Genomic DNA, 26,740 nt, shown 5'->3' with positions numbered 1-26,740 from the left:
TAAATTATGTTATATTAAAAACAAAGAACTAAACTAACAGGGATTATAAGAACCTTAAAACTGATTTAACACATAATTTTTCACATAACTCGGCAAGAGTTGGCATTCTCATCACTAAAGATGTGAGAGTTAACTTCCGGCGGTGACGCTGCCTCATCTCCATCCACATCTGACGACAGCAATTGGCCCTTTAGACCGTTCTTGCTCTTGTTACTAACTTTGAAGTTGCTGTTGAATGACTAGAGGTTGTCTAGATGGTCATTGTGTCGGGGATGTAGTGACTCTTGCCGCCCTAAAGATCCACCTTCTTCCCTATCTTCTGAAGACATTTCACCAGTACTTTTGGATCGACGGAGCCCACCATGAGTGAAGGCAGCAATACCCTATATTCCATTGAGGGCTTTCTTCACCCGCTTCATGCAGGCATCGCAGTCTATGGAGACCTAAATCTAATCTAATATAACGTAAATCTAAATCTAGCGTAAATAAACGTAAATCTAGTTAAAAATAAACCTAAATCTAATTTAATGTAAGTCTACATATAACCTAATCTTTAACGTCTTTTAAGATAGTTTCCTACGACGTTATAACTCTCTTCTTCTTGTGTGTGTGCGCGTGTGTGGATGTGTGTGCCAATAAAAAGAGATAAATGGTATAACCTTTCTATCACCCATGCCAAGTATGATAGATTGATTATGCCATTTTCCTCTTGAATAATAGGTCTTGAGTTCAACTCCTCGTCGGCTAGATCTTTAGGTCTTTTAATTTTAATTAGTTTCCTACGACGTTAAATTAGTTTCTCTCTCTTTCTCTCTCAATGTGTGTGCGTTTTTTTGGATCGTATGCATGTTTTCTCTCTCTTTTTCTCTCTCAATGTGTGCGTTTTTTGTTTATGCATGTTCTCTCTCTCTTTTCCTCTCTCAATGCGTGCGTTTTTTGTTTATGCATGCTCTCTCTCTCTTTTCCTCTCTCAATGTGTGTGTGCATTCTTTGTTTATGTATGTGTGTGTGCGTTTTTGTTTTTGTTTGTACTCTCTCTCTCTCTCTCTCTCTCTCTCTCTCTCTCTCTCTCTCAAAAACACTATGTGTGTGTGTGTGTGTGTGTGTGTGTGAGAGAGAGAGAGAGGGAGAGAGAAAGAGGGGAAGGGAACATGAGAATGAGGAGAGGGAAGGAGCATACCTGGCTCTCCTTCCTCTCCTCGTGTGTGTGTGTGTGTGTGTGTGTGTGTGTGTGTGTGTGGAGAAGAAAAAGAGAGAGAGAGAGAGAGAGAGAGAGAGAGAGAGAGAGGGAGAGCGTTACCTGCTCCTTGCTTGAGGGCGTCGAAAAACTCAGATCTGAGATCTGAGTTTTTGGGCGCTCTCGGTTATTTTTTTAGCCCAGCCAGCGTCGCTATGAGCGTCGCAAATTTCTTTGTAAATTTGCGACGCTCATAACGACGCTCATAGCAACGCCGGGATTTTTTTTTTGAGCGTCGCTATGTGAGCGTCGCTAATATGAATAGCCTCTTGTAGTGAAAATCTTTGGTTGTGTCGTGTACACAATCCAATGTGATTCTCGTCCATCAAAAATTGTAGACAATCTAATGTGATTCTCGTCCGTCAAAAATTGAGGTTGGCCCTCTCACAAGACAACTCTGTGAAAAGCCTAGCTTAGTAGAGTGGAGGACCTGGCTTTAACCATAGTGGACGCTATGGAAAGAAAGACGTTGTTATATAGGAGGGGAGATATCATCATCATAACTGATTGTGGGATTAGGAAGGTGGTTGCATTTATGAGCTTCTTTCATGGTGGGAAGTTTTCACCCACATGCATTTATGATCTTCCTTCATGGTGGGAAGTGTGCATCCACATGCGTGGAGAACACACAATGGAAATCCACACCCTACGTTGTGTTGCATTATGGGGGGATGTCAAAAAATCACAACCCCACTTGCATTGTGTCATGAAAAAATTAAAGTGATTGTTGCACAACAATGCTAGTAGGTGGGGGGGGGGGGGGGGGGGGGGGGGGGGGGGTATGTTTTTGCCCCCCTTTTGCATTGTGGCATAACATATTGTCCAATATCACTTCACACACAAGTGGTGGGTCTGTGTTTCTCTTCTCCCTATTTTCACATTATGCCGTGACAAAGATTTTGTCACCTAGAAAAACAAAATGGGTGGTACGCAAACCTCAATTTTGCATTGTGGTGCGATAAAAAAATTTGTTGCACCACAATACAAGACAGGGGTAGGGGTGGGGCACCCCTCCATGTTTCATTATGGTGCAACAATTTATTTATTTTCAAATTGTGCCACAATGAGAGGAGGGGGGGGGGGGGGGGGGGGGGGGGGGGGGCGGGGGTCAAGGGAGACCCCTCCATGTTGCGCTATGGAATGACAAAGCTTTTGTGCCATGTCACAACACGACATGGGGACAACGGGGGAAAGGAAACACCCCCTCTTGCATTGTGGCAGAACAAATATTTCCCTCACATGAAAATTTCCTTGTGAAGCAACCATGTGAGAGGGGGTTTTGGTGTGACAAAATTCTATTATCATGCCACAGCATGAGAGGGAGGTGTCAATTTTACCACCTCCCCCTCTCACGTTGTCAAAGAGCACGGCTTCAAGGATTGACCGAGAAAGTGCCAAAATTTTGGCTATAGATAGGAAATTGGTGCAGTCTCAAACCAAGGGAAATGAGTGCATTTAGGGTGATTTTAGTGTTATGAAGATTAGTGATTAATTATAAGAGATAATTGAGGATTAAAGTAGAATTTATAACTAATAGCAGTAGAAATTAAGAACACGACACAAATTCTAATGCTCGCAGATAATGAAAGCTTCTTGCTCTTGAATCCCCAAGATTCCCATGAAAGAAAACACCTTTTCCCCTTCATCAAATCCTTCTCCAATCCTTTTTGTCCTTCAATGAGTGCCTTGCAGTTCTCCTACTTTGCCAAGGCCGAGAGACAGAGTTTTCCGTTAAACACTTCCTCAGCCCAAACTCCTTATCCTTCTTTTTTTTGCTCACGCCGTTCTTCCAAAGAAGGATTTAGTCAAGCCCCTTCTTTATCCTTCTCAAGCCAGTAATCTTCCCCGAATATGAGAGAGATAGAAATGACTATCATCGTTTGAGCATGACCATGAGAGGTATATGTAGAGCAATCAAGCTCGAATGTAACCCTTTTGATTATTAAGCTATGAGAGTGAGCTTTGGAGATTTTGGAGATATTGATATCACCATGGTTTGAATATCAAAAAGAGAGAGCTATATGTTGGATTTAAGAGCAATGATGGTGGCTTAGGAACAAGGGGGAGAGAGAGAGAGAGAGAGAGAGAGAGAGAGAGAGAGAGATTCCGATCATGAGGCTTAACTTATGGAGATAAGAGATTCAGGGAAGCCCATGGGAAGTCTCCAAATCCCCCAAATAAGCCCAAAAAAATGATCCTAAGTCCCCCCCCCCCCCCCCTCCCCCCTCTTTTGCATGCTATCTGACAGTCTCTAAGTTTAGCCGAGTTTTCTTCCTCCCTCTTCCTACCACTAGGCTAGCACTAGTGGTCGGCATGGGAAAGGTCTCTTGGTGACATGGCAGCCCAAAGAGAAACCTCCACCAAATTTGGCGATGTTAGTGCCAAATAGGAGTTCACTGGCTTTCTTGACATCTTTCGTTTCTTTGGTGACGTCACTAGAGCACCACAACTCTCTTTGCAAGCCCTTCTTCTTTTCTATGCACCTCTCTTTGCTGTGTGCGTGATGATTCCCCCTATTTTTCCCCCCCTTTTATGACTAACCCCTCCTCCATTAAATGGGTGGCCACCCCTCTGCTTTGGGAAGCCTTTAGCCCTCATAATACACCAATTTGGCATGCACACCGACCAAGGCACTACCTAGCACCACATGTGAGACACAAAGCTTAGCAAGAATGCAATGTGATTTCATAAAGGTGCCACATTTGGCATTCGACGTCCATATTCTTGGTTAATGCATTCCAAGTAATGAAACTCCAAAATGATAGCCCATCAAGAACTTTATGTGCATTCGTACACATATGACATGCATATCAACCCCAACACCGCCAAGCATAGCATTGAAAGACTCCCAGTTTGGCCCAAATATTGACTAAAGCACTGCTGAGCACAATTTAAACTACATCCATATTAATTTTTGTTGCTCATGGAGCAAAGAAAATTGAATCGGTCATAACTTTAGCACTAAATGCCCCATTTGAGCACATTAAAGCACATACTCTAGCTTGTGTTAGATACTATCATCTAGAGCCCTGCCAAGTTTAAATAGATCACTCGAGCATGCATCTCAACTTTGGTCTAAAGACAACAGACCTGGCCCTTGGAAAATACAAAATTGTCCATAACTATCTCGTTCGGACTCCAATTGACGAGCCACAAAGATAGGCCTATAGAGCTCTTTGAGTAGTCCATAAAACCACATTTTGGCAACATCGCCGCATCTTAGCTTGTAGGCAGCAACCTCATTTGATGGACTCTAAACCCACATTTAGCATACATTCTATCATTCTGATGTCATAACAGCTTTTTGCATAAATCATAAGTTTGGAAAAACTTGAAAATTCAAGTAAAAATCATCCTCTTTTATCCCGTGCCCGCAAAGCGGCACGACAATGTTATGGTGCAATTGAGGACCAAAAAATGCAACACTAAAACAAAAAATAAGGAAAAAGATGGGATAAATTGTTGCCATATAGTGTGGTAGTGATGTGTGTGAACATAATTAGGACCGTTGGGGGAAATTTTTCTCACTAGGAGGTTTTTCCCCCCTCTTTTCCTCGTGCATTGTATATATGCCCATCATTCTAGGGTTAACTTATCTTTCCATTGTGCACTAAGCAATACACTCTCTATTGTATGCCTTGAGATTATTCATCTTCTCCAAGATGTGTGTGCTTCCTTGCAACCCTAATTCCAACAATTGGTATCAAATTAGGTTTCACCCTTTCGAGCATAGTTGCCAGCATCGTCAGCACCTGCCTGCTCAGGTTTTTCTATTTGAGTGAACTTTGGTGAGTATCAATACATTGACAAATACTTAAGGAAATCTTGTAGCACTTGGTTTTCTCAATGTTTGATTTAGACTCATTTCGGCCTTTGTTTTCATTACAGGCAATATTGTGCATGCAATTTTTTCCTTTTGTGCAGAATTTTTTTTAGTACAATTTTTTGTATAACAGGTCCTTACAATCGTCTTTGGGTTGTGTTATATAGCACATGTTGATCATTCTTTGTTCTTCCTCTTTTTGGATAGTTTTCACATGAAGTGCAGTCAATCGCCATCGTTGACAACAATACAGATGTTTTCAAGATGTTCGTTGATGAGGATAAACTCAATAAGGGTATTTACCCAATGTGGCATTACATGATGACACATATTCTTGTGTCAAAGGGCATTTGGAATGTATTGCAGGGCATTGATGTACGTCCACTTTTTGTGGATACATGCTCTATTGAAGATGTTTCAGGTTCTGGCAAGTCTATTGCTGTTGAAGTTGTTTTGCCTATGGCTGAGTAGTCTCATTGGGATGTCAAAGATGCGTAGGCTCATGTATAATTTCATTATATATGAAGCCCACTATTACTCCTCACATTTACTTAGCAAAATTAGCAAAACAAGCTTGGGACATTTTGGCTGGTCTTTATGCACGTTGCAACAATGAGGCTAAAATTGCATTACTGCATAAAGAGATGGTTAAAGATTATGAAAGAGGAAGATTACATGGACACTTTCCTTGCTTGTATCAAGGATATTATTGAGAAACTCGTTTTTGTTGCAATGATTTTTTATGGTTTACTTGCGCAAACTATTCTCAATGCATTGCCAGATTGTTATCATACTTTTGCTAGTACTTGGAGATTTATGACCCAAGAAAACCCTCAAGCTGTCAAGTTGGATGCATTACGCACATTGCTACTACAAGATTCACTTTCACAAAAGAAAAGGGCTAAACAGCGTGCGATTGAATAGGCTTTTGTTGCTACTCAAAGAAAAGGTGGTAATAGCAATGTAGCCACTTCTCATGGTTCTTTGGTGAGTAGCAAATCATATATTTCTAATGCCTCTACATGAAACACCTCATTTGGGAATTCTGGTGAAAAGGGAAAGTAGAAGATGCTTTTCCATTCTTACAAGGCTAATAATCACTTGATTAAGTAATATCCTAAGTTGAATGCAAAAGAGATCAAGAAGAAAGAGGATGGTTCCACTACAAGTATAGCTATTGTAGAATCTCCTGGGAAGGAAAGAAGATTTTGATGTTGATGTAGATGCAGAGTGGGCATTTAATGCAGAGTGTACTTATGATCCTTGTGAGTGCACAAATGTGGTGCACGTTTGGAGAGGGAGAAGAAGAGAGAGAGAACACAGGATGTTGGTGGAGTAACTCACCACTACATGTGTGTGAGAGAGCCCCTTATTCTTCTATCTAGTGCAGGAGAAGGTGTGCACAAGTGATGAGCGGTCAGATGCCTCTGGCACATCAGATCAAGGTAAGAGTCACACCAACTTTACCCCAGCAGTATCCCACTCGAATGTGGTGGGTGTGCAAAGAGGAAGAAGGGGGGAGAGAGAGAGAGAGAGAGAGAGAGAGAGAGAGAGAGAGAGAGAGAGAGAGAGAGAGAGAGAACATAGAATGTGGGTGGAGTAGCTCACCACAATGTGTGTGAGAGAGCCTCTTATTCTTCTATCTAGTAAATAATAAGGTTCGTACAAGTGATGAGCGGTCAAACACCTCTAGTGCATTTGACCGAGGTAAGAGGCACACCACCTTTACCCCAATAAACTCCCACTTAAAATCAAATGTGCCAATAAGTGGTACTACTATAGGACCGAGCTATATGTACAAGAAATATAGGGAGGAAACTCATCTCAACCTATGCCCAATGGCTCTCTCAAAGTCAATGCATGCCACCACATAGGTTGTAGTAGTGTGCAAAATCATATATCCCTACTAGAATCAGCATGCATACCTTGCAAGTATCCTATAATGACCTTTTTCTCCATGATGCATCATGCTAGTGCCAGTCATCAATTGATTGACAACCCCAATTACAAACGCTCCTACTGTAGTTGTTATGTTGGGTCTCAATACTAAGAGGTCGTACATGAGAGTCTCAAAGGATGATGATAAATGCATAATCTTTGCCATCATATCCATGCCAATCACATCAAGGCCATGTGCACTGACCTCTAACAATCTATCTGTAGTAAGTATCTCAAAGCTCACTGCATAATCACCAGAACTAGTTGCATATGGATGCATCAAGCCTAACTATGGGGTAGTCGTCACTCGCTCATCGTCCATAGGGATTGTATCCACATGTCCTAGCATCACAATATCAACCCCTAGCATGAGCATGTCAAAGAACTCCATGTCGCTCATCTCCATGGTAGGAGGCATCTTTGTCCTAAGAGGATCAATCTATTGTGCCTTGCTAGAGCATAGACACTCTAACTCTGTATCTACAGACATGTCATGCACAACACTCTAGATGTCCTCCATGAAAGATATGTGTCTAGTCTCTCATTGAAGTGACTATAATGTAATCAAGGCTATGTTGTATCGCACCTCAGACACATGCATAGGGTAGAGCAAGCCAATCTTGGCTCCTCTTGCAACGATAACTAGAGAACCATGATGCATCCAGAAGAACTATTCACTAAGCAGTACCTGACATCCACTGTGTCTCAACTGTCCCATTGAGATTGAATTGTGTCCTAGTTGAGAAAGAAATTGTACATGACAAAGTGTGTATAATATGCTGTTGGGAAATGACAACCATACATCTCATGCACCCTATATGCCGCACATTGAACCATCAGCAAGTCACAGACAATTGAATCTCCCACTGGAGAAAGTTCTAAACCACTCATGATGTGGTATGACATGGAAAAATGCATCCTCGTCTAGTAACCAGCAAGAAGAAGTGTCACCTCTCAAAGACATGTAAGTAGGAGGAACACTAAAGGTAAACATGATATCAGCGCCATTGGCATATGAAGCCCCCAATCTAGCAAGTGTCAAAATCTCATCTACATTATGCATACATCTATGCCGCTGCCTCATGCACCTAAAGCAACAACATCTGAAGTGCCCTATGTTGCCACAATTCCACCATCTCAAGTGTCAACATGAACAAGACCGTTGTCTCACATGAGTCATCATAGTAGACTCAAAGCTATCACACATATCAACTACTATAAGTGAAACTATGGCTCTACAACATATACAAGGGCAATACGCATAAACCAATGCCAAAAAGAAGTGAACCAAACCTAGAATGAAAGAGTTGCCCTGCAAAGAGATAACACTCTCAAAAGAGCTCATCAGCACTCGTAGTGCTCAAGCTCATCAACACATAAAATCTCCTACAATAGTGTAGCCACACTGTGCTTTGCAATCATCACACCGATGTAAGTCTCAACTACCAAAAGTACATGAAACTTGATAGGAAATTGGATGCCTTTGGCTCATCGATCGGTGTAAGAGACACTCCGCCTTTACACCAACAATCTTTTTTTCCATTATACATGCATGTCACTTGCTATAGATTCACATATGTGATACTTTGATAGTGGTGCTACAAAGCACATTACTTCACATTGTTACTTGTTTACCTCTCTTAAGTCTGTCCCTCATGGGAATACAGTCACTCGTGCAAACAATTCCCCTAATCCAATCAAGGGAGTTTGAGAGATTATGCTAATTGCTACAAATGGTAGTTCTTTCACACTTTTTCATGTACTTTATATACCAGGGATAAAAAAGAATACTTTGTCTATATTAGCACTTACAAGACTTGGTCTTATCGTCAAATTTGTGGTGCCATGGGCTGTATAAGCTCACTTTGTATGACAAGTGTGAGTAGAATTTTGTAAATGAAGTTGTGGATTCAAAGGTTGTTTTAGATACACTATTCTGACATGCACGTTTTGGGTATCTGAATTTTCCCAATTTGTTGCATTTTCACTGTATTTGTTAAAATCTGATATGGTTGCTTCTTTGCCACCTCTTGAAGCACCTTCTAAGCATGTCTGTGAAGGTTGTATTTTGGGTAAGATGCAGCATTCGAAGATCGAATTCTTATGAAAAAGATTTTGTTCTTTTTCTTGAAATAGGATGCAAGGACATGGTATGATGAGCATGAATCTTGCTTGAAATCATCCACCAAAACTCCACAAGTGATGACTTATCATGAAGTAAAGAAGGCTTTTCTTGAGAAGTATAAGAATGTAGAAGATCAAGCGGATGTATGGCACTCCATTGAAGGACTTGTACAGGGTGATGATCAGAGTGTAGATGCATTTGTGAAGCATTTTAATGATTTGTGGAAGAGATGGTGTGTTTCTTTGGGCAATGAGGTTCCTCCTCTTATGCTTAAGAAGAACATGTTTATGCAAAGCTTAATGGATGACTTGAGGTTGAAGGTTGAGCTTAAAAGACCAAAGACATTTGAGGATGCAGTAAAGATTGCAAAGCATAAGGAATGGAAGCTAGAGAGAGTGAGGCAACTTGGGTTACAAGAAGATGTGAAGACAAATGTATCTTATGTTTTAGATATAAGTATGGACAAGGTATGAAATGAATACTTTCATGTTTCTCATTCTCTTAAGCATATGAAATAAGAATGCCATATGCATAAAGAGATCAAGAAGAATGCTCAATGTATGCCATCTTTGTTGTTTAAGCAATTTGATGTCAGCCTTCATGTCAAAGATGATGATGCCCGTAAGGTGGATGTAAGCCATCTTTGTTGTTTAAGCGTTTTGATGTCAGCCTTCATGTCAAAGATGATTGGATGTAGGCAAAAAGGCTACCATGGTCATGAATGCATTTCAAATGCAAGGAAATGAGCATTTTGAATGTCCAAGTCACATGGCTAATGCTTCTATATATGTTACAGTGAGGAGGAGTATGCCTCTGATACGTATTTTGTTGTTGTGAGTTCTTCTCTTGTAGATGAGGTAGTTCAAGATCACATGATGGAGAAAGACAACAATGGGAAAGAGATTGATGTGTATGATGAAGTTTCTCAAGCATATGCAATGGGTAAGGGTGATGAAGCAACTAGATATACTACTTGTATTAGGGATAAGGAGCCTATCAATGAGGAACTTCATGATGTGGGTAGCCATGCCTTAATTGATAAAGAGAATATTGATATTTTTGAGGACATGGAAATTGATGGAGATGTTTTTTGTATGCCTCATATGAACATGGTTGATGCTACCTTGCTTGATCCTCTTGTTAAGGAGCCTAAGGTATGCATGGAAGATAGCTTACCTATCAATCATGGTGTGGTTGAATTGGATGGGACGAAGCGTGGGGATAATGAGATGGGCTTGCATGAGGAGATACAAATGGATAAGGTAAAAGTTGAATGCATTTTGGATGAGATGTTAAAGGCTTCCTTGCATGTTAATAAAAGGATCTCTCTGTGTGGTATTTATTGAGAGTACTTTATTCCTAAAGAGGATTTTCATTTTATATATGGTTTATGATTTGATACTGGGAGCATTGATATGGCTGATGTTTCTACATGAATTTTGTGTTTATTCTGTATGGCCTTTTGATCCAGGTGGACAACATGTTTATGCTACTGAGACTGGGGGTTTGGAAAACTATGTTGCGTGCATTTTTGCGAACCCCGTTTTTTGTAAAAATTGAACATATGATCTTGAGATAGAATTTCATTAGAGTATTGGACATGTTATTTTGGGTTTTTATGATTACTTTTACAACCACATGTACATGTAGCGCAAGTCACTAGTGGAGCGCTAGCTATCGAGTTACTGTATAGTGAGTTTTTTGAAGTGAGACTTGTGTATAACTAAAACTCATGTAAAAAATAAAAAATGTTCAGCCAAAGTTCAAAAAAATTCAGGTTTTGGGTCTTTTTGGATTCTCCATGCTTTTTGATGCACACTTTTGCCCTCACCTTGCCTTCTCTATGTGTAGTCGACCTGGGACAACTCTCTGTTCCTGTCAATTTTGCATGTAGCAGCGTGTGGAATAAATTTTGATAATATTTATCTTTCTTGCCAATCATTTTTCAATATTTCTTCCAATATTTAAAGTGCCCCATTTGGATTTATGCTCTTCAGGTTACGACTAGTTGTCTACAGGATTATGGCTATGGAAGCCTAGTGGCAAATTGCATGTAGATAGATTGGGAGGGCATGTATCTATGAATTGTGGAGTTGATATTGATATTGTTCATCTGTGATGTTTAATTTTGAAAAGCAATCCCCTTGTCTTCATATGCATTTGTCGGCGTGTGCTATAAATCCGTGCTTTGATAAGGTTTTTCTCCGATGTGCTATGGTCCTTTGGGTGAGTGTGTCCCTGTAAATTCCCAAGGGAGCATAGGCCTTTTGGTTGGGATTTACTAAGGGTGGTTTTGGTATACTTTTTGGTGCTGGGGTTGAAGTTTTAACACTCATGGACTATAAAGCTATAGAGGTGTCCCAATTTTTCTTTTTCCCAACAACGTGGAGGTGGAAAGAAAAGGAGAGATTCCCTACATTAGATGTTCAATTTGTTCTAGAAAGTTTTAGTAGCAATAGAGAGGAAGAAAACTAGAGTGTGAAAAAGTCTGAAATGCAGAATAGCAATAGTGGTTGATGTGAGGTGATCACATCATATCATGCTTCGAGTGCAAGATTGTTTCCGGAAATGGTTGGAGACAAGGCGACAAAATGGCAAGCATTGGATAGAAAATTGATAAATATTTGACACTAACCATTTCTATTATGAACATGCATTGTAATCCCTAGTGATTTTTTGACGGCATAATCAATGGTTATGTGCGTGAAGTTTTGTCTATTTTGGAGGTTTTTTTTTATATTAGTTTTATTTAAAAAATAATATTTTTAAAAACTTTAAGTATTGTATAAGTCAAAACTCATAACTTGAAGTTCATTTTTCATTTGCACATTCTAGGATATCCTCTTGAGCCCAAACGAGCATGCACGCAAATCTTGCATCACATGGGTGATATACAAGAGCAAACCACTATGCACATCAATGCCACCTCCACCACTCACACCACAGTAAATCCACAACCAGTAGCTCATGCTGAATCCATCACTTCAAATCCACTACCTCAACGCATGTGGATAACCCAACACCACAACCCACTCCAGATGCCCAACAGCCTCCCCAATCATCCAATCTAGAGGATCAAACCACCATGCAATATATTTTTGGTGATCTTCCACCATTAAATCATGCCAACTGCACACCTTTGTCAAATCCCCCACCAATGTCATCTCTCAGAGAGCCATATAAGAAACAAGATCAAGTGACGAAGAATATTGAGGTCCACTGCTAAATCAGGAGGTCTTGCGTGTTGTCACAGCACCTGGTGCTCAAGCAATCACGACAACTACATCATGGAAATTTGGCCATAAGTTCAAACAAAAGGTGATCAAGATAATACGAGGTGACCCCATTTTTGAAGCACGAGAACCCAACAGATTGAATTAAATGAAGAGAAGCAAAAGAAAGAGGAAGTTGAGAGAGAAGCACAAAGAAAGCAGGAGGTTGTTGAAGCAAGGGGCTCAATCACACCAATCCGGATGGGCCTGCAAAACTTTTTTCCTTACTCATTTATTTTCCACCTAAGATGGCGTTATAAATCTTGAACTTGAAAGAGCCTGATTATTTCCAGACTATTTTGTACTTAATGAAGAGGCTAGATGCACTAATCCATCACATTTTTGAAGTAATTATCATTTTCTAGCCAAATTCCCAATTGTTTACCTTGGGTATATAAGACAAAAATTTGTAATTATTAGAGGATCTTTTTTACTTTGGAGCTCACATAGTGAAGAGTAATCCTACGCTTGCGCGCTCACTACTCTTTGTACGAGTAAGCATTGCTAATAAAACTTCATGTGCTAATTCCTAATGCTCTTGATATCATGTACATGTTCAATGTGCTATTGTTGAGTGTGTGTGTGTGTGTGTGTGTGTGTGTGTCTGCACGCCCGCAACGCAATAAGTGGTTTTAGCTTTAGGTCACGTAGTTTGTTTAATTGCTTTTTTTGAGTTGTTGATGGCATTTTGAGTGAAACTAAGCATGGAAAGAGGTAAGTAGGCTTAGGAGGATCCAAACGACCCCTCATTCGTCATTTTTGGTGAAGGTGAGAGGTGGCACCCGGCTTTGATATTTGCAGGTTTTGATGTTGGAAACCTATTGCCTATAGACTAGAGACCCCCAATGTCAAGTTCCATGTCATTTGGAATTCATTTTACAGCTCTAAAACCATTTGAGTGTTAGTTAGACCGTAAGGGAGACTTAGAAATTTTCCACTTAGTTGCTTCCTTGCTTGAAAGTGACAACTTCTCCTCAGCTCATTGCCATTGGGACATTGCATTCAACATTTTCATGCACTAGTTGGGTTGGGTACATCCTCACATTGACAGATTTATTTTGGTTTGAGTCCTCACTAGGCTGAATCATCCGATCACAGCGGTCTGCCAACATAGGCACCATTGCTGGGGACATAGGACTTACACTAGTGGAGGAGGTCACGGTGAGGTTCTTCTTTACCCAATGCCCAAGTGTTACAATTCATTACATTTATCTTTAGGTAGGAAAGTCAGTGAGGCTTGTTGATTTCTCAAGTAGACTGAAGAGCCGTGCATTCTCTTTTGTTTGCCTTGTTGGTTAGGACAAACTTAGTTGTTGGTTTTAGTGCATTGTGCATTGAGGCCACGCTTTGAGTCTTGTTGTAAATTGTGTTTGGTAAGCGGTTGTGGTGAGTAGGGACTAGATTCAAAACTTTTGCTATCATTTACCCCACTATCACTTCTTTTTACTTCATTTTTTTTTAATTTTGTTGTTTTGTTGTTTAGGATAAATGTAGGAGTAGTAGTTAGGTTACATTACATTTTGGTGTTGCTTGGACGAGCCCAAGTTGCTTTTGGATGACATATTGCCACTTTTTGACGGTAAAAGTGATTGAACAGGCAATAAGCGTGCATAACTTGAGAACGGAGTGTGTAAATTGAGAAATCCATATTTGTACACTTGCATACACTCTAGAAGAACATATCTAGAAATTTTGGCTATTGTTTAAGTCATCAGTTTGTGAGTTAGAGCATATTTTGCAATAATTGGCCAAGTTGGGCTTGAAACTTTGGACAAAGGCCAAAAAGTGATCATTCTAAGTCATACATGGTGTCATTGGAAAGCCCTAGAGGCCCGGGGGATTCACTCTAACAGGACGCCACCTGCGAGCGGACGACTTTGATAAAACCCCTATATACGTTTCATATTAGGGAATATGACCCCCCTTTCTACGCTTATACGATAATCAATGCAAAAAAATATAATACCCCTATCTTACATATAAAGTTTAAGTCTCACATGATCTAACTAAATAAAACTAGTCCAAGAGCGTGTAGCAAAGTGGCAATCAACGTACTAGGGAACCACTTCTGTTGATAACTATATGTATCCTCAATGTATCTTAGTTTCACTTTCAAGCTATTCCCCGTTCAGCCTACACTCTAGCTACTCGTCCAATTTTGACCCATCTAGATTACTCAAAAAACATGGCTATAAAGTTGTATTAGGTTCTCCGTGCAAATTTGCATCTATACAAACTCTTTATAGCTTTCATCCCTCTAACAAATGAACCAAATGAACTATAATCACAAAACAAGAAATTGTTACAAAGAAGTGTTAGTTCTTGCATGTATCTTTGTAGCTATTGACTCACAAGTTCGAGGCCCCATACTTTTTTGGGAAGCCATGATTTTGAAACACAAAAACTTCCTCTCATTTTCCGCTTTTCTCACTTCTTCCCCCACCTACCCCCAACAATAAATATGATACCCCCTTCCTTATTTTTAAGCTTGGGAGATAAATTATTGGGGGTTTCCCCTCACTTATACACTTATGAAACTTGTAAAAATAACCCCCTCCCCTGCACTTACGTGGTGCGGTAAGTTTTCCATGGTGAATCCCCCGGGCCTAGAGGTAAGGAAACCACATGAAGTGACTAGCCAAAAATTTGACCTTAGTGGCACCTATTGCGGTTGCTGGCGAGTTGTCACTTTTTCTTATGCAAAGAAACCAAAATTGGATCAAGAGTTAACTTGAATTTTGACAGGTCAAATTTTAAAATTGCAAGTGACTCATAGGTGCAAAAGACTATACAGGTGATTGGGAAACCATTGGAAGTGCCAAAAGTCAAAACTCACACAAAAACTAGCTACCATGGTAGTTGCCATCAATAACAGATTGGGATCAAGTTGGTGTCATTTGATTCCTAACAATGTAAGGATCCCAATTATACCTTCATTAACTCATTTGGACAAGTAAAATCCCCTCTAATCACCCAAAAAATGAATGTGTAAGGCTAAAATTTGAAAAATGACCCAACAAGTATCAAAAAATGTCAAAGCACTTCATACAAAGTGTAGAAAGACTCGCCAAGTAAAGACCAACCAGCAAGAATTGACCAGGCTCAAAAACTCCACCAATGTCAGCTACCGCAGTTTCCATCTAATCCATCTTGGAAATTTGACCCTACCAACCTGTAGGCCATCTTGCCAAGATTCCAAAATTACCTGGGTTAAACCAAACAAACTCTAGAATCACCCTCAAAGAGCTTGTTAAAGATTAGGCTTCGATTTGTCAAATTCTTAACCTAGGGTTCATATTTCTACAATTTTTGAATTTTAGTGAAGATTTCAAAGAGGAAATTGGACTAATCACCCAAAAAGCCAAGAGGGAAAGTGCTTGATCTTGCGTATACAGGTATCCAGGGTATCAAGAGCAGAAGCCGTACAAGGAACTAGCTGACCTGACAGGTAAGAGGTTGGGATTCTACAAGAAAAACGGACCAAGAGAGTCTATTATCAACTGAAGAGAGTATAAACCAAGCCAAGATAGATCCCCCTAGCTCCAATCATAGAAGAAGGTAGTGTACTAACAACTATTCCGACAAATCATATCATTGGATGGCTAACCAGCAACTAGGAGGCTTTCAACAGCAAGGGGGCACACAGGGGTAGCACCCCAAACCCTTTTGAACGCACCAAAATACATGACAGTCTTCCTAAAGGGAACAAACACCCATGGAGCCTTAGTGTACATAGATGCTCGAGGAGAACAATGTATTTGTATTGAAGAACAGTGTGCTAAAGGATTAGAAATGATCCTAGTAAATGATGATGGTGATAGATTTTGTGATGAAGAGGGGAACAACTACCTCATTGTCAGAGACCCAAAAAATTACAATCCTTATGGAGAAAACATAGTAAAAGGGAAGATAATTATGGAGACCTAAGAACTATCTCCTAAACTCAACCTTCCTAGAGCCCTTTATATTCATGACAAAGAAGCATCAAAGTGGTTACAATTCATGAACAAATTGGAATTTACAAGAATAAGGATGGGAGAGTTGTCTCTTACTACTATTTCATGGAACGCCATGTGAATGAATTATGCAAAGAAAAAGTCATGTACATGTTTTCATATGACTTTGCAACTGGAACCCATATCATTTTTGTCAGCGAGTACGGACGAGAGTATGAGCCAATCCACCCAAGGGATGTAGGAAGAGTGATAACGCCAGAATTGTTAGCAGAGGCTTTTGAAGAGAAGCAAAATCCCACACAAACCCCTAGCAAATCCACAAATCCCTTCTTATATGATTATGACACCACGTCACATTAGAATAGATAGCCACCCTCAAGACCAGCAAGCCACACCGCTATCATTTCAATCAAACAATATGCAACACTAGAACATAATACAAACAGAGGTGGTTATCAAGCCGCCATGTTGGGGCTAGGTGTAATGGAATTGGCCTATTTACTTGAGAGTAGCAGAAATTAGAAAGAGTATTTTTGTGAAATTACTTTGTGAGCATAGCGGGTGAACATAATTTAAGGTAACAACATAAACATAGAATTTAATTAACTTGGCATGAACGATACTTTTGCATTAGAGAGAATTTAGAGAACATGACAATACTTGAGGACCGGATTTATGTGGAGTTGGTCCCCCCTCCAATAGGCATTTGTATTATAGTTTCTCCCATTAAGAGAGACTTGTTACAATAAAATCTTTGTGTTCCTTGTGACCTAGGTGATGCAATGAACATGGAAATCTTCATGCATCACAAGCATAACGTAAAATTTGTAGAAAGCGTGAACTATCCCAAGCCTCATTCCCAAGACCTCAAACACCTTCAAAGGTGGAGAGAGCTAGCAGAGAATGAGGGTAGGGAAGAGGAAGAAAAAACATTTCATAGGAGAAAGAACTAGTTCCTCACTTATCATCACTCTTCTTGCTAGCATACATAATAGCATAGTAATGAAGATGGAGAAGATGGCAAGCTTAAGCACTGAAGCATGACTCTTGGTTGGATTTGCATTCCATAGCCAAGAGTGTTTGTGTAGTCTCTCAAGCTCTCTACTTGCTTGGATAAGGAGAGGTAGCTCTTGCACTTTGCACTTCACACAATGTGTGTGTGTGTTTGATTAAAAAATCCCATCACTTAGAACCATATATTGAGAGAACTTAAGTACTGTTTACACTTATCATATGGTTACTCCAAAGAAAAGTAGAACTTTTTTTTAAATATAAAAATTGTTACAAGATCCTTCGGTTCATAAAAAAATAGGAGCTTTAGGCCGGAACTCCTACAGATGAAAGCAGGGATCTTTACCTGCCAACCAACCACAAGTACAATCAATTACAATTAATTTGCACTAAATGGGTGACAGGTATATCAAGAAATCCCCACTGCTTGTTATCGTTGTCACACCCTGAAGCCCACCAACCCTACTCCTAGGTATATGTTACATTTTGTTTTGCTCACCTATGTAGATATGGTCGATTACGGTCCGTGAAATTTCGTATAGGTTTACAAGGTTTGGAAATGGGGTCTCTAATATAATTGCTAATGGCTTGGTTTGATTTGTCCCTTTGTGTGCTGCCATGAGTTTGTCCCGAATCATTTGTAGCTTGAATATATCACGAGTGACACTCATCCTAGCTGTCTGCATGTACTCTTGTTTGTCATCAATGATTAGGAGTTAAGCATTCTTTAGCGACTATATTATGTTGCTATAGGGGCAGCCCTATCATTATGGTATATAAGTAAGCATTATAATCTACAAGCACTCTTGATTTTTTTGAAAAATTTCGGCAGCATTTTGTTTGTAAAACGGTTTATTTTTTTTAAAAAAACCATATTCCAAACGAAACCAACATCTGCCTTTACAAGATGTGTCCTATACATTAAATCCTTGATCCAGTCTTTTTCTAGGTATTAATCATAAAGAAGAGTGAAAAACACCCCCTTTTTTTAATACAAAAACCTCCGTTTTGACTCACCAGCCTTACCTCTAAGGTTTTCCATACTGGTTTTTATATACTGTTTGGTTATGCCTTAGAGGCAGCATTGCCATGGTTACAAAGTGAGTATATTAAGGTCAATTCCTGAAAATTTTGGTCAAAATTTTGTTTGTTCTATCCCCTTTTTTTCAAAAAAACCGGTCTTTTCATATTGAAATAAGGTTATCCTAAACCCTTATGCAAAGATTTAATACCTCCTTTATGCCCGATATTACATACAAGACAATCCATAAAAAACACCGCTTTGCTTCTTATTTTTTGAAAAAAAAACTTATACTCTAGGTTTTCACTATCAGTTCACCTTGTTGTTATTTGCAGTAGACATCGGAAGTGCTCCCTTTGCCTTTGTAGGTTCAAGGTATTTCTCTCCTTGCAACCGTTCCCTTCAAGTAATTTTATGTACAACAATTAGTCGGACCATATATCTTTTTTAGTTTAGGTACACTACGAACCTGTTTTCATGCTAAATTGTGGCTTAACTGCGTTATGAATGTACGCCTTATGCATAAGTATGCAAAAACAAGAGTATGGGTGAGCGAGGTATTCTTTTTTGTGCCTATTATGTGCCATTCACATGAATATAGGTTGTTTGTGGACCTTCCTATTGTTGTACTTTGTACACATATCCTACCAATGTTTAATCGGATTGCATGCTTGTATGCAAGTTTTAGTTCTATCACCGGAAACTTAAGTTCGTGATGCCATGCTTTTTTCCTATGTGTATCAATAGATGAGTACTTTATGCATGAGAGACGATGTGTTAACCGAAAACAAAACCATGCCTTTAAAACATATTTACTATAAATATGAGTGAATAGAAAGCCATTACTGTTACTGGAATCGTTACCGGAAAATGAGTAAATACAAGACGATACCATGCCTTATACAACTTTCTATGAAAAACTGGATACAAAAGATGGTTTAACCTACAGTGTTGTTAATGAATTTCAATAGATAAGTTGTACAAAAACGTGAACGTACCTCCCCTGTATCATTTGTAGCTTGCAAGTTAGCCTTGTGTGTAGTATATGTCTTCAGCTTGCGAATTATCTCTATGTGCAGTAGAAAGCGATGACTTTGGGTTTGCTAGTGTACCAATTGCGCACACACCAGTCGATGTGCCGTGCCATCACAGGTTGATTATCTACGGCATACAATTGTGATTATTTACGGCATACAGTGCCTTGAGATGTGTGTGCATACAACTGAGTCCCTTATGAGAAATCGTTAAGTGACTAGTAATCAAGACTATGTCTTACAAAACGTTTCTGTGAGGAAAAATGGAGACCAGGAATGGTTCAACTTATTATATGGTTATTGTATTTCAACATATACGTTTGAAAAAAATTAATGTACCTCCTCTGTATCTTTTGTAGCTTGCGCAGTAGCTTTGTGGGTAATAGAGGCTGACGCCTTTGGGCTTGGTAGTGTAGCAAATGCGCCACCAGTAGCAAGTGTGCCGTGCCTTCTCAGGACGCCCACCTACGGCAACTCTGTGCGTGTGATGCTTTGGAAAAACGATCGTGTATGATGCTTTGTGTATACGTGCATATAGTGCTAAGTGTGCCTTGCGATGCCTTGGTTTTATAGGGAAGCGGAGTCCGGTGCCTTAAAGGCGGTCTATGGCCATGCCAGCTACAGCGATTTCTCGCCAGGAGTGTATACGGCGCTGCTATTAACGCTGCATGCCTTTTTAAGCCAGGCTCCAAATGCAAGTTGCTTAGGCTTAAAACATACGCCTTAGTTTCTATGTTGATCTTATAAAAGGTAGCCAATTGTTATATCAGTAAGTACCAGTTGATACGGACTTCATAGTGTTATTGCGACCTGAAGCAGAATTTTGATAATTTGAGGGATGTTAACACGCATTTACAGATAACTTGAAGGATTCTATCATGCATCTGGAAACCATTTTACAAAGGACTTGGCTTATCTAAGCCAGAATAAAACCAAAAAATAGAAGGGGTTTATTGCTTGAATGCTTCATCAGCCTGCTCATGTTGTATGTCCTTGTCTTTTGACTACTCCTCCGCCAAAGATGTTGTTGTCTGTGTCATGAAAAATCTGTTAGTACAAATGACGTCTTGTTATAATGCCAGCATGTGTGTGTTATGAGTTTGTATGTCCTTATGCATTACCATGTTCCATGTATTGTGTGCTTTTGTGACATAGTGTGTATATAGAATCATGTGTTTAGACTTTGCAACTGCCAGTATTGGGTTGAACAGGACTAACATAGAGCCGATCCAAAAAATGGGGCATAATGTGTCAAACCTACATCATAGGGTTGACCATGTAGGTCTAAGTGTGCGATATGTCAGTGCATGTTCCATAGTGTGTGTGTGTGTGTGAGAGAGAGAGAGAGATTATACCCCTCAAGTAGGCCCCCTACTTGCTTTGGTTGACCCCCCCTTGTAGCTCATGCTTCAAGCTCATTGGACTGCTCTAGGCCTAGCCAATCACAAGCAAGAGTCATACCAACAAGCAACAAGGGTAGCCTTGGGACAAGTGTCCCCCTTTCCCCTTTGAGAGAGAGTGCCTGATAAATGCTAAATCAATGAAATTAAATCCACTAAATTATCATTGGACCCCTTGGGTGGCCAACCAATAGGCTTTAGGCATACCACGAGGGTAACCTAGCTAGGGGCTTGACATGTGTCCTACTTGCCTCTTGGGCAAGGGGTGCCCTTTGAGAGAGAGAGAGAGTGGTCAAGAAACCACCCCCCCTTCTTGCATGGCTCGCCCCCTCCTTGTAGGGATTTTCTTTGAATTTTGTGCCACCTCAAGACCCTCAACCTTGGTCCTAGTTCTCACCACAAGTTTGGTCCTTAAGCATTAGGCAAAATTTGGACTCACAAAGGGGCCCTTTAAGGAGTTTGACTTTACCTCTCTCTACCAAAACGGGTGCATGGATAAATTTTTGCAAACAAACTCCAAAGTTGGTGGAGGTTTTACAGTTAGAATGTCCTCTTCAAGCTCTATCTACTGATATATAGCACGCCATGAGATTCCTCATATTTTAGAATATTATTTTTTTGATTCACTTAGATTCCGACATAGTTGTCACATCATAGGTGAATCAAAAAAAGAATCTTCTAAAATATGAGGAATCTCATGGCGTGCTATATATCAATAGATAGAGATTGAAGAGGACATTCAAACCGTCAAACCTCCGCCAACTTTGGAGTTTGTTTGCAAACATTTATCCATGCGCCCGGTTTGGTAGAGAGAGGTAAAGTCAAACTCCTTAAAGGGCCCCTTTGTGAGTCCAAATTTTGCCTAATGCCCCTCAACCTTGGGCCTAGTTCTCAGCACAAGCTTGGTCCTTAAGCCCCTCAAGCTTGGGCTGGGTTCCCACCTCAAGTACAGCCCTAGCATTTCAAGCATAACAATCATCAAGCACTTCAAGCATCTCAGTCACATCAGGTATGACAAGCACCTGAAGCTTGGGCCGGGTTCCCAGCTTAAGCACAGCCCTAGCTTTACCTAAGGTCAAAGGACTTTTGACACTAACTATTGGAGGTCTTCAATGAAGCTAACCCTAATGTCTTTATGTTGCATTGGTTAGCCTTGCTCTTTGATAGACCATCTCTCATTTAGGCCCCTTTACCATCGGCCCCGTTTTGAGATAGATCTATACGCACATGGCTATATCCTAACTCTTGTTCCTGTTTATTCTCCCACATTAAATGATCAGTTTAATATGAGAAAATCATTTGGGTTGGTTAGATATTAGATTTTATGACATTACCACTCTCTTGAAATCATAGTCGTCCTCCTCGACTATGAGGAAGAGATAAAGCCTTAGCCATTAGTCAATCTTACTTAGCGGGTAGAGGATCCCTTTTTACCCTACGACATCTTTCCAAGATGGATGACTAATCCATTTGGTGCTTGGGAGACATAGCTACCGCAAGCATGTCTGCTCTTTAGTCCATTTCATTCTCCCAAGTAGAGTGACAAATTCTACTTGTTTGGTGTTTGAGAGACGTCGTCATCAGAAACATGATTCTAAGCATGCATAGTATTTAAGTTTGTGCACAATAAAAAGAGAACTAGTCTTATAAGACAAAAAAAATTGTCATTTAAAAGAAATTTGTACATGTGCTTACTCTAATGTAGCATTGCTAGCATTGGCTATTATGGAATTGATATTTTAGTATTCATTTGCAGCTGATAGGTGGAAAAGGGCTTGACCGATCTAGTTCTATGTGAACATATATACATCTTATGTACATTTTATTATTCAAGTGCTCTTCATGAGCTTTGGCCATTTATGACCGGCCGGCCAGTTTGTACTCAATTTGACCATTCAAGAAATCTATAAATGAAATACGTGCAAGAGGAAAATGGTAACTCTTGCACGGGGGGAGATTGCACCCAGTGTCTATGTTATTCTCCTCCCCTCTCCCCTCTTCTCTCTCGCCGTGTTGGCATAGCACTCCGGTCTAGGAGGTGCACCTGCACGTGCTCTCTCAAATCTATCTTGCTCTTTGTCTCTCTCTTCTCGTGTACAACTTGGACTATGCGTTGTGTGATTTGAGGTATGCAGATTTTTTCGTTTCATGGATTGTAGTATATTGTGTTTTCTATTTTGCAAGGCTCGCGACGTTTCTAACTGTAGCAGTGGTATCAAAGCCTAGGCTACTCTCCAAGATAAAAGTACAGACAAGCAGAAGCTAAGTAATTTTCTTTCTTATGTATGTAGATTCTGTCGATTGCACCAATTAGTGTTGATGGCAGGATATAATTAGTGATTTTTGGAATTAGAGAGAGAGAGTCCCTTCTTTATTGTCATAGTATAGTGATTGTTAGTGTAAATATTATGTTAATTAAACATAATAATAATAAAATTAATTAAATTAAATCATATTGGGATACTCAATTAGCAAAAACAGGAATAGTGCATAGCATTAGATAGGATATTAAAAGTACTTAGATTGTGATGTAATGTAAAATTAGAACATGTTTAGCTCAATTAAGATCTCGATTAAGGTAAATTAGAATGAAGCACATATAGAGATTGTAGAAGAAAGAGAATAATGAAAAGGGGATTATATATATATATATATATAATGTTATAGAATGACAATCCAAAGAGAGAAGAACCAATTGGAGAAACCCGAGTGGGTTCTCGTGTAGAAAAATCCCCGAAGAACAAGACCTATCTGTCTAATTTTGAGTTCAAAACACCTTATTATTCTCTTCGTGGGAACCAATCCCAAGCGCGCTCCTTGTGGCTTGTAGCTGAAGCATGTAGAGACGAGAGACCTGGACAGTCTATTGTCATCCTCACGCATCAATTGGAGCGATATTGGCTGAAGGCACTGTACAGAGCAAGTCTTTTGGATGGAGGAATGGTAGAATTTTTTTATTTTTATTTTTTGCCGCGCATGTCGGAGGGATGGGCGCAGCTTGTGTGCAAGGGACTCTCTCAGATTCTCTCTCTCTCTACCACTAACTAGCGGCCCACCTGCAACAACATGAAATCTCTCTCTCTCTCTCTCTCTCTCTCTCTCTCTCTCTCTGTCGTCAGTAAAACTGACGACGCTATGCATGCACCCACCCAACTGCCTCTTTTTTTTTGCACGACCATGCAACATATGAGCAAACCAGAGATTATCTATCCCCAACCATAGTAGTTATCTATCTCTCTCTCTCTCTCTCTCTCTCTCTCTGTGCGGCCGCTCGACCAACCACCCATGCAGTGGTTTTCTGGCCATCACCTCTTCAGCCGCCATGTAGCCCTCACCAACCCACCAACTTTGGGGCTCTCAGCCAGCTATTCCCATAGACTGTGCATGCATATCGCTTTCTATTTTTAGGTACACACACAGCCATCCACTTCTATAGCCTGGGCACCGCATGCCGATGGCAGCCCTTAGAATAACTCTCTCGCTCTCTTCTCTCAGTTCTCACCGACGGCCATGCAACCCCACATCCCGGCGTCCATCACGCTCTGCAACTACCAACCAACCCTGCAGCTCCCAATCTCCCTCAACCTCTCGTGTGGCTAGCCTGGACATACACTATGGTGTACTCGCAGTAGACTTCTTGCAGGCCAGTCTCTTACTCTCGGTCTACATGCGTTATGCAGCTCCAGTGAACGCTCCTTAGACACTTGGTCAATTGCCTTATAGTGATTGCTGGCTTTGCATGCACATGTGACGCAATGGACACCAAAACAGCTCATGGTTGATGCTCACAAAAAAATGAGGTTGCATCATGCGAGCCCACTCTCTCTTTTGCAACTACTTCAATACATTCTTGGAGGCTTCTAGAAGCTGCACTGCTGCAGAGTCTCATGCAAATTTATGCGGCCACCTTGTAATGGTGGTGGAGGCTCACCAAATTCCTCATCAGTTGTTGCAGGGCCAGATACCAGTGTTTATTGCAGTACTAGTGATGATATTCCTACCATTTGCTGGCTACACTCGATTGATTATGCTCTCGACATCTTACGACCATCATCACTTATAGTACTGCAGGTAAGCAAGTGAAATCATGCATTCTTTATCACTGGAAGACGTGTGTTATACGATTTTCAAGAGACGCGGTATTAATACAGTACCTTCTTCACACATTTCTTCTCTCTGACATCGTCCCGGCCGCGTGACAAATCGGTCAAGCAACTTCCTGGAGTACAGAACTGTAGGACCAAGCAGTTCACCACAAGTCAGGATCCTTCAAAACCAAAAACCTAGCCAGTTACAAAAAATTGTCCAAGCAAAAAGGACACTTACGTGCAGAGCTCTTTCAACAACTTTATGTCGGCGTTTTGGGCTCTGAGGGAGTTTGGTGCCCTTGATCATGAAAAAATCATGTTCTTTCTCTTTCCGAGATAGGGAGATAAGGAACTTGGGCCAGTCAAGCTCAATCTTTGCTGCAGTTATTTCGATGTTGCAGGAATAACGCTTCTGCAGGGAGAGCAGAAGTTTTGCTTACATAAGAAAGATGCGAGTTGTTCCTTTGAGCATTATGTGAGGGGGCAGCACCATTTACTTCTTTTGAAACGGTTCCCATCTTTGCTTTAACCGGGTCAGGGGCTACTCCCCTGTGGATTTTTGCCCTCCTCCTCCTTTCATGGGCGTGTGTATGCACTTCAACCTCGGGATGTGGTAGCAGAGGGCGTTCCCGCATACCATTCTTGACCTTAATCATCTCTGTGGCCACAACCTTCTCAGCCTTTATTCTCACAGTCTTCCTCACTTACACCGTTGCCTCATACTTACACCCCTTATGTAACTCATTAATTAATTGGTTGTAATTGGGGTAGTCTCTCATGGCTATCTTGTTTGTCTTCTTCACCGTTGCTTTAGTGATCACAGCGGCAATCAAATAATTGCTTTACAGCATCACTTGCTAACGAGCAGCTCCCCCTTTCCCCCCACCACAAAACGTTATATTAATCGTCTTCAAAAAGGTCAAAATAACCTATGAGATCCAAGCAATACAATCTTGGTGGATCTAATACAATGTTTGGATACAACATAAATTGAAGTAAAATAAAGGCTAAACTGAACATCAGTATATGAGGATGACCGCCATTGGCTCCTATCCAAGGATGTATTGCATCGATTCATGAAGAACGTTGTCAATAACCGCCTCCATCAATGTCCTAGTGGCCCTCGTATAAGACATGGCCATCTAGCTCTCCCAAGCTTAATGACTCTAACAATGATCAATACACCTTTGGTATTGTTGGACTCTGAAGTCGGCTATGAAGCTTGTTCATCTAAATGCCGAGTCTCTGCTCTAAAGAAGTCAATGATCTCCCTCTGTAAATTTCTCCCATTGTCTCATCTCCTCAAGAGACTCTCCTAGTGTCTGGCCAACTCTAGCGAAAACAACCCAAAAAATCTTTGATCCTGACTAAATAGACAATGAAAGTGGCCTCATATCTCATAGTATACTGGACACTGACATATGCAACTCTATCTTTGGCTCTTTCTGACACAACTGGCAAATGCTAACCTCTGCTAGTATTCCCCCCCCCCCCCCCCCCCCCCCCCCCCCCCCCCCCCTCTTCTGTTATACATGCTAGCACCTAGTCTTCAACGCACGAATAGCTTCCATTTTCTTTCTTTTTGTGTTAAGAAACAACTCAATGGGTGTATGTACCTGCTTGCGACATGTTACATGCCTTCCAGCACCGCCAATTCTAAATGAAAGTCACGTTACCTTCAAATCAAGAGCTATATGTATGATCCATTAGCAAGACTGGAACCTCCATATAGACATGTCAATATGTAAGTTGTATGTATTCATTAGTGACATAGAAGCCTTCAACAAATCTTCCAAATAAAACACTATTAATGTATATTGAAAATGGCACATAAT

At 40.5% G+C, this 26,740-nt stretch overlaps 1 protein-coding gene across 1 annotated transcript; it reads right to left on the bottom strand.

Moving 5' to 3' along the window:
* Nucleotides 1-20,421: 20,421 nt before the first annotated feature.
* Nucleotides 20,422-25,561, bottom strand: LOC147461687 (uncharacterized). The gene is made up of 4 exons (XM_086501550.1): nucleotides 25,508-25,561; nucleotides 25,144-25,317; nucleotides 24,972-25,049; nucleotides 20,422-20,448 (listed from the first exon to the last, which is right to left on the bottom strand). Exons 1-4 carry the CDS (start codon nucleotides 25,559-25,561, stop codon nucleotides 20,422-20,424), a joined length of 333 nt encoding a protein of 110 aa, XP_086357676.1.
* Nucleotides 25,562-26,740: the final 1,179 nt, after the last annotated feature.

Source organism: Adiantum capillus-veneris, chromosome 3 (assembly GCF_014529385.1).
Source record: "Adiantum capillus-veneris isolate H3 chromosome 3, ASM1452938v2, whole genome shotgun sequence".
NCBI lineage: Eukaryota > Viridiplantae > Streptophyta > Polypodiopsida > Polypodiales > Pteridaceae > Adiantum > Adiantum capillus-veneris.
The sequence above is the reverse complement of the archived record's forward strand: the minus strand, read 5'-3'. Positions and strand labels throughout refer to the sequence as shown.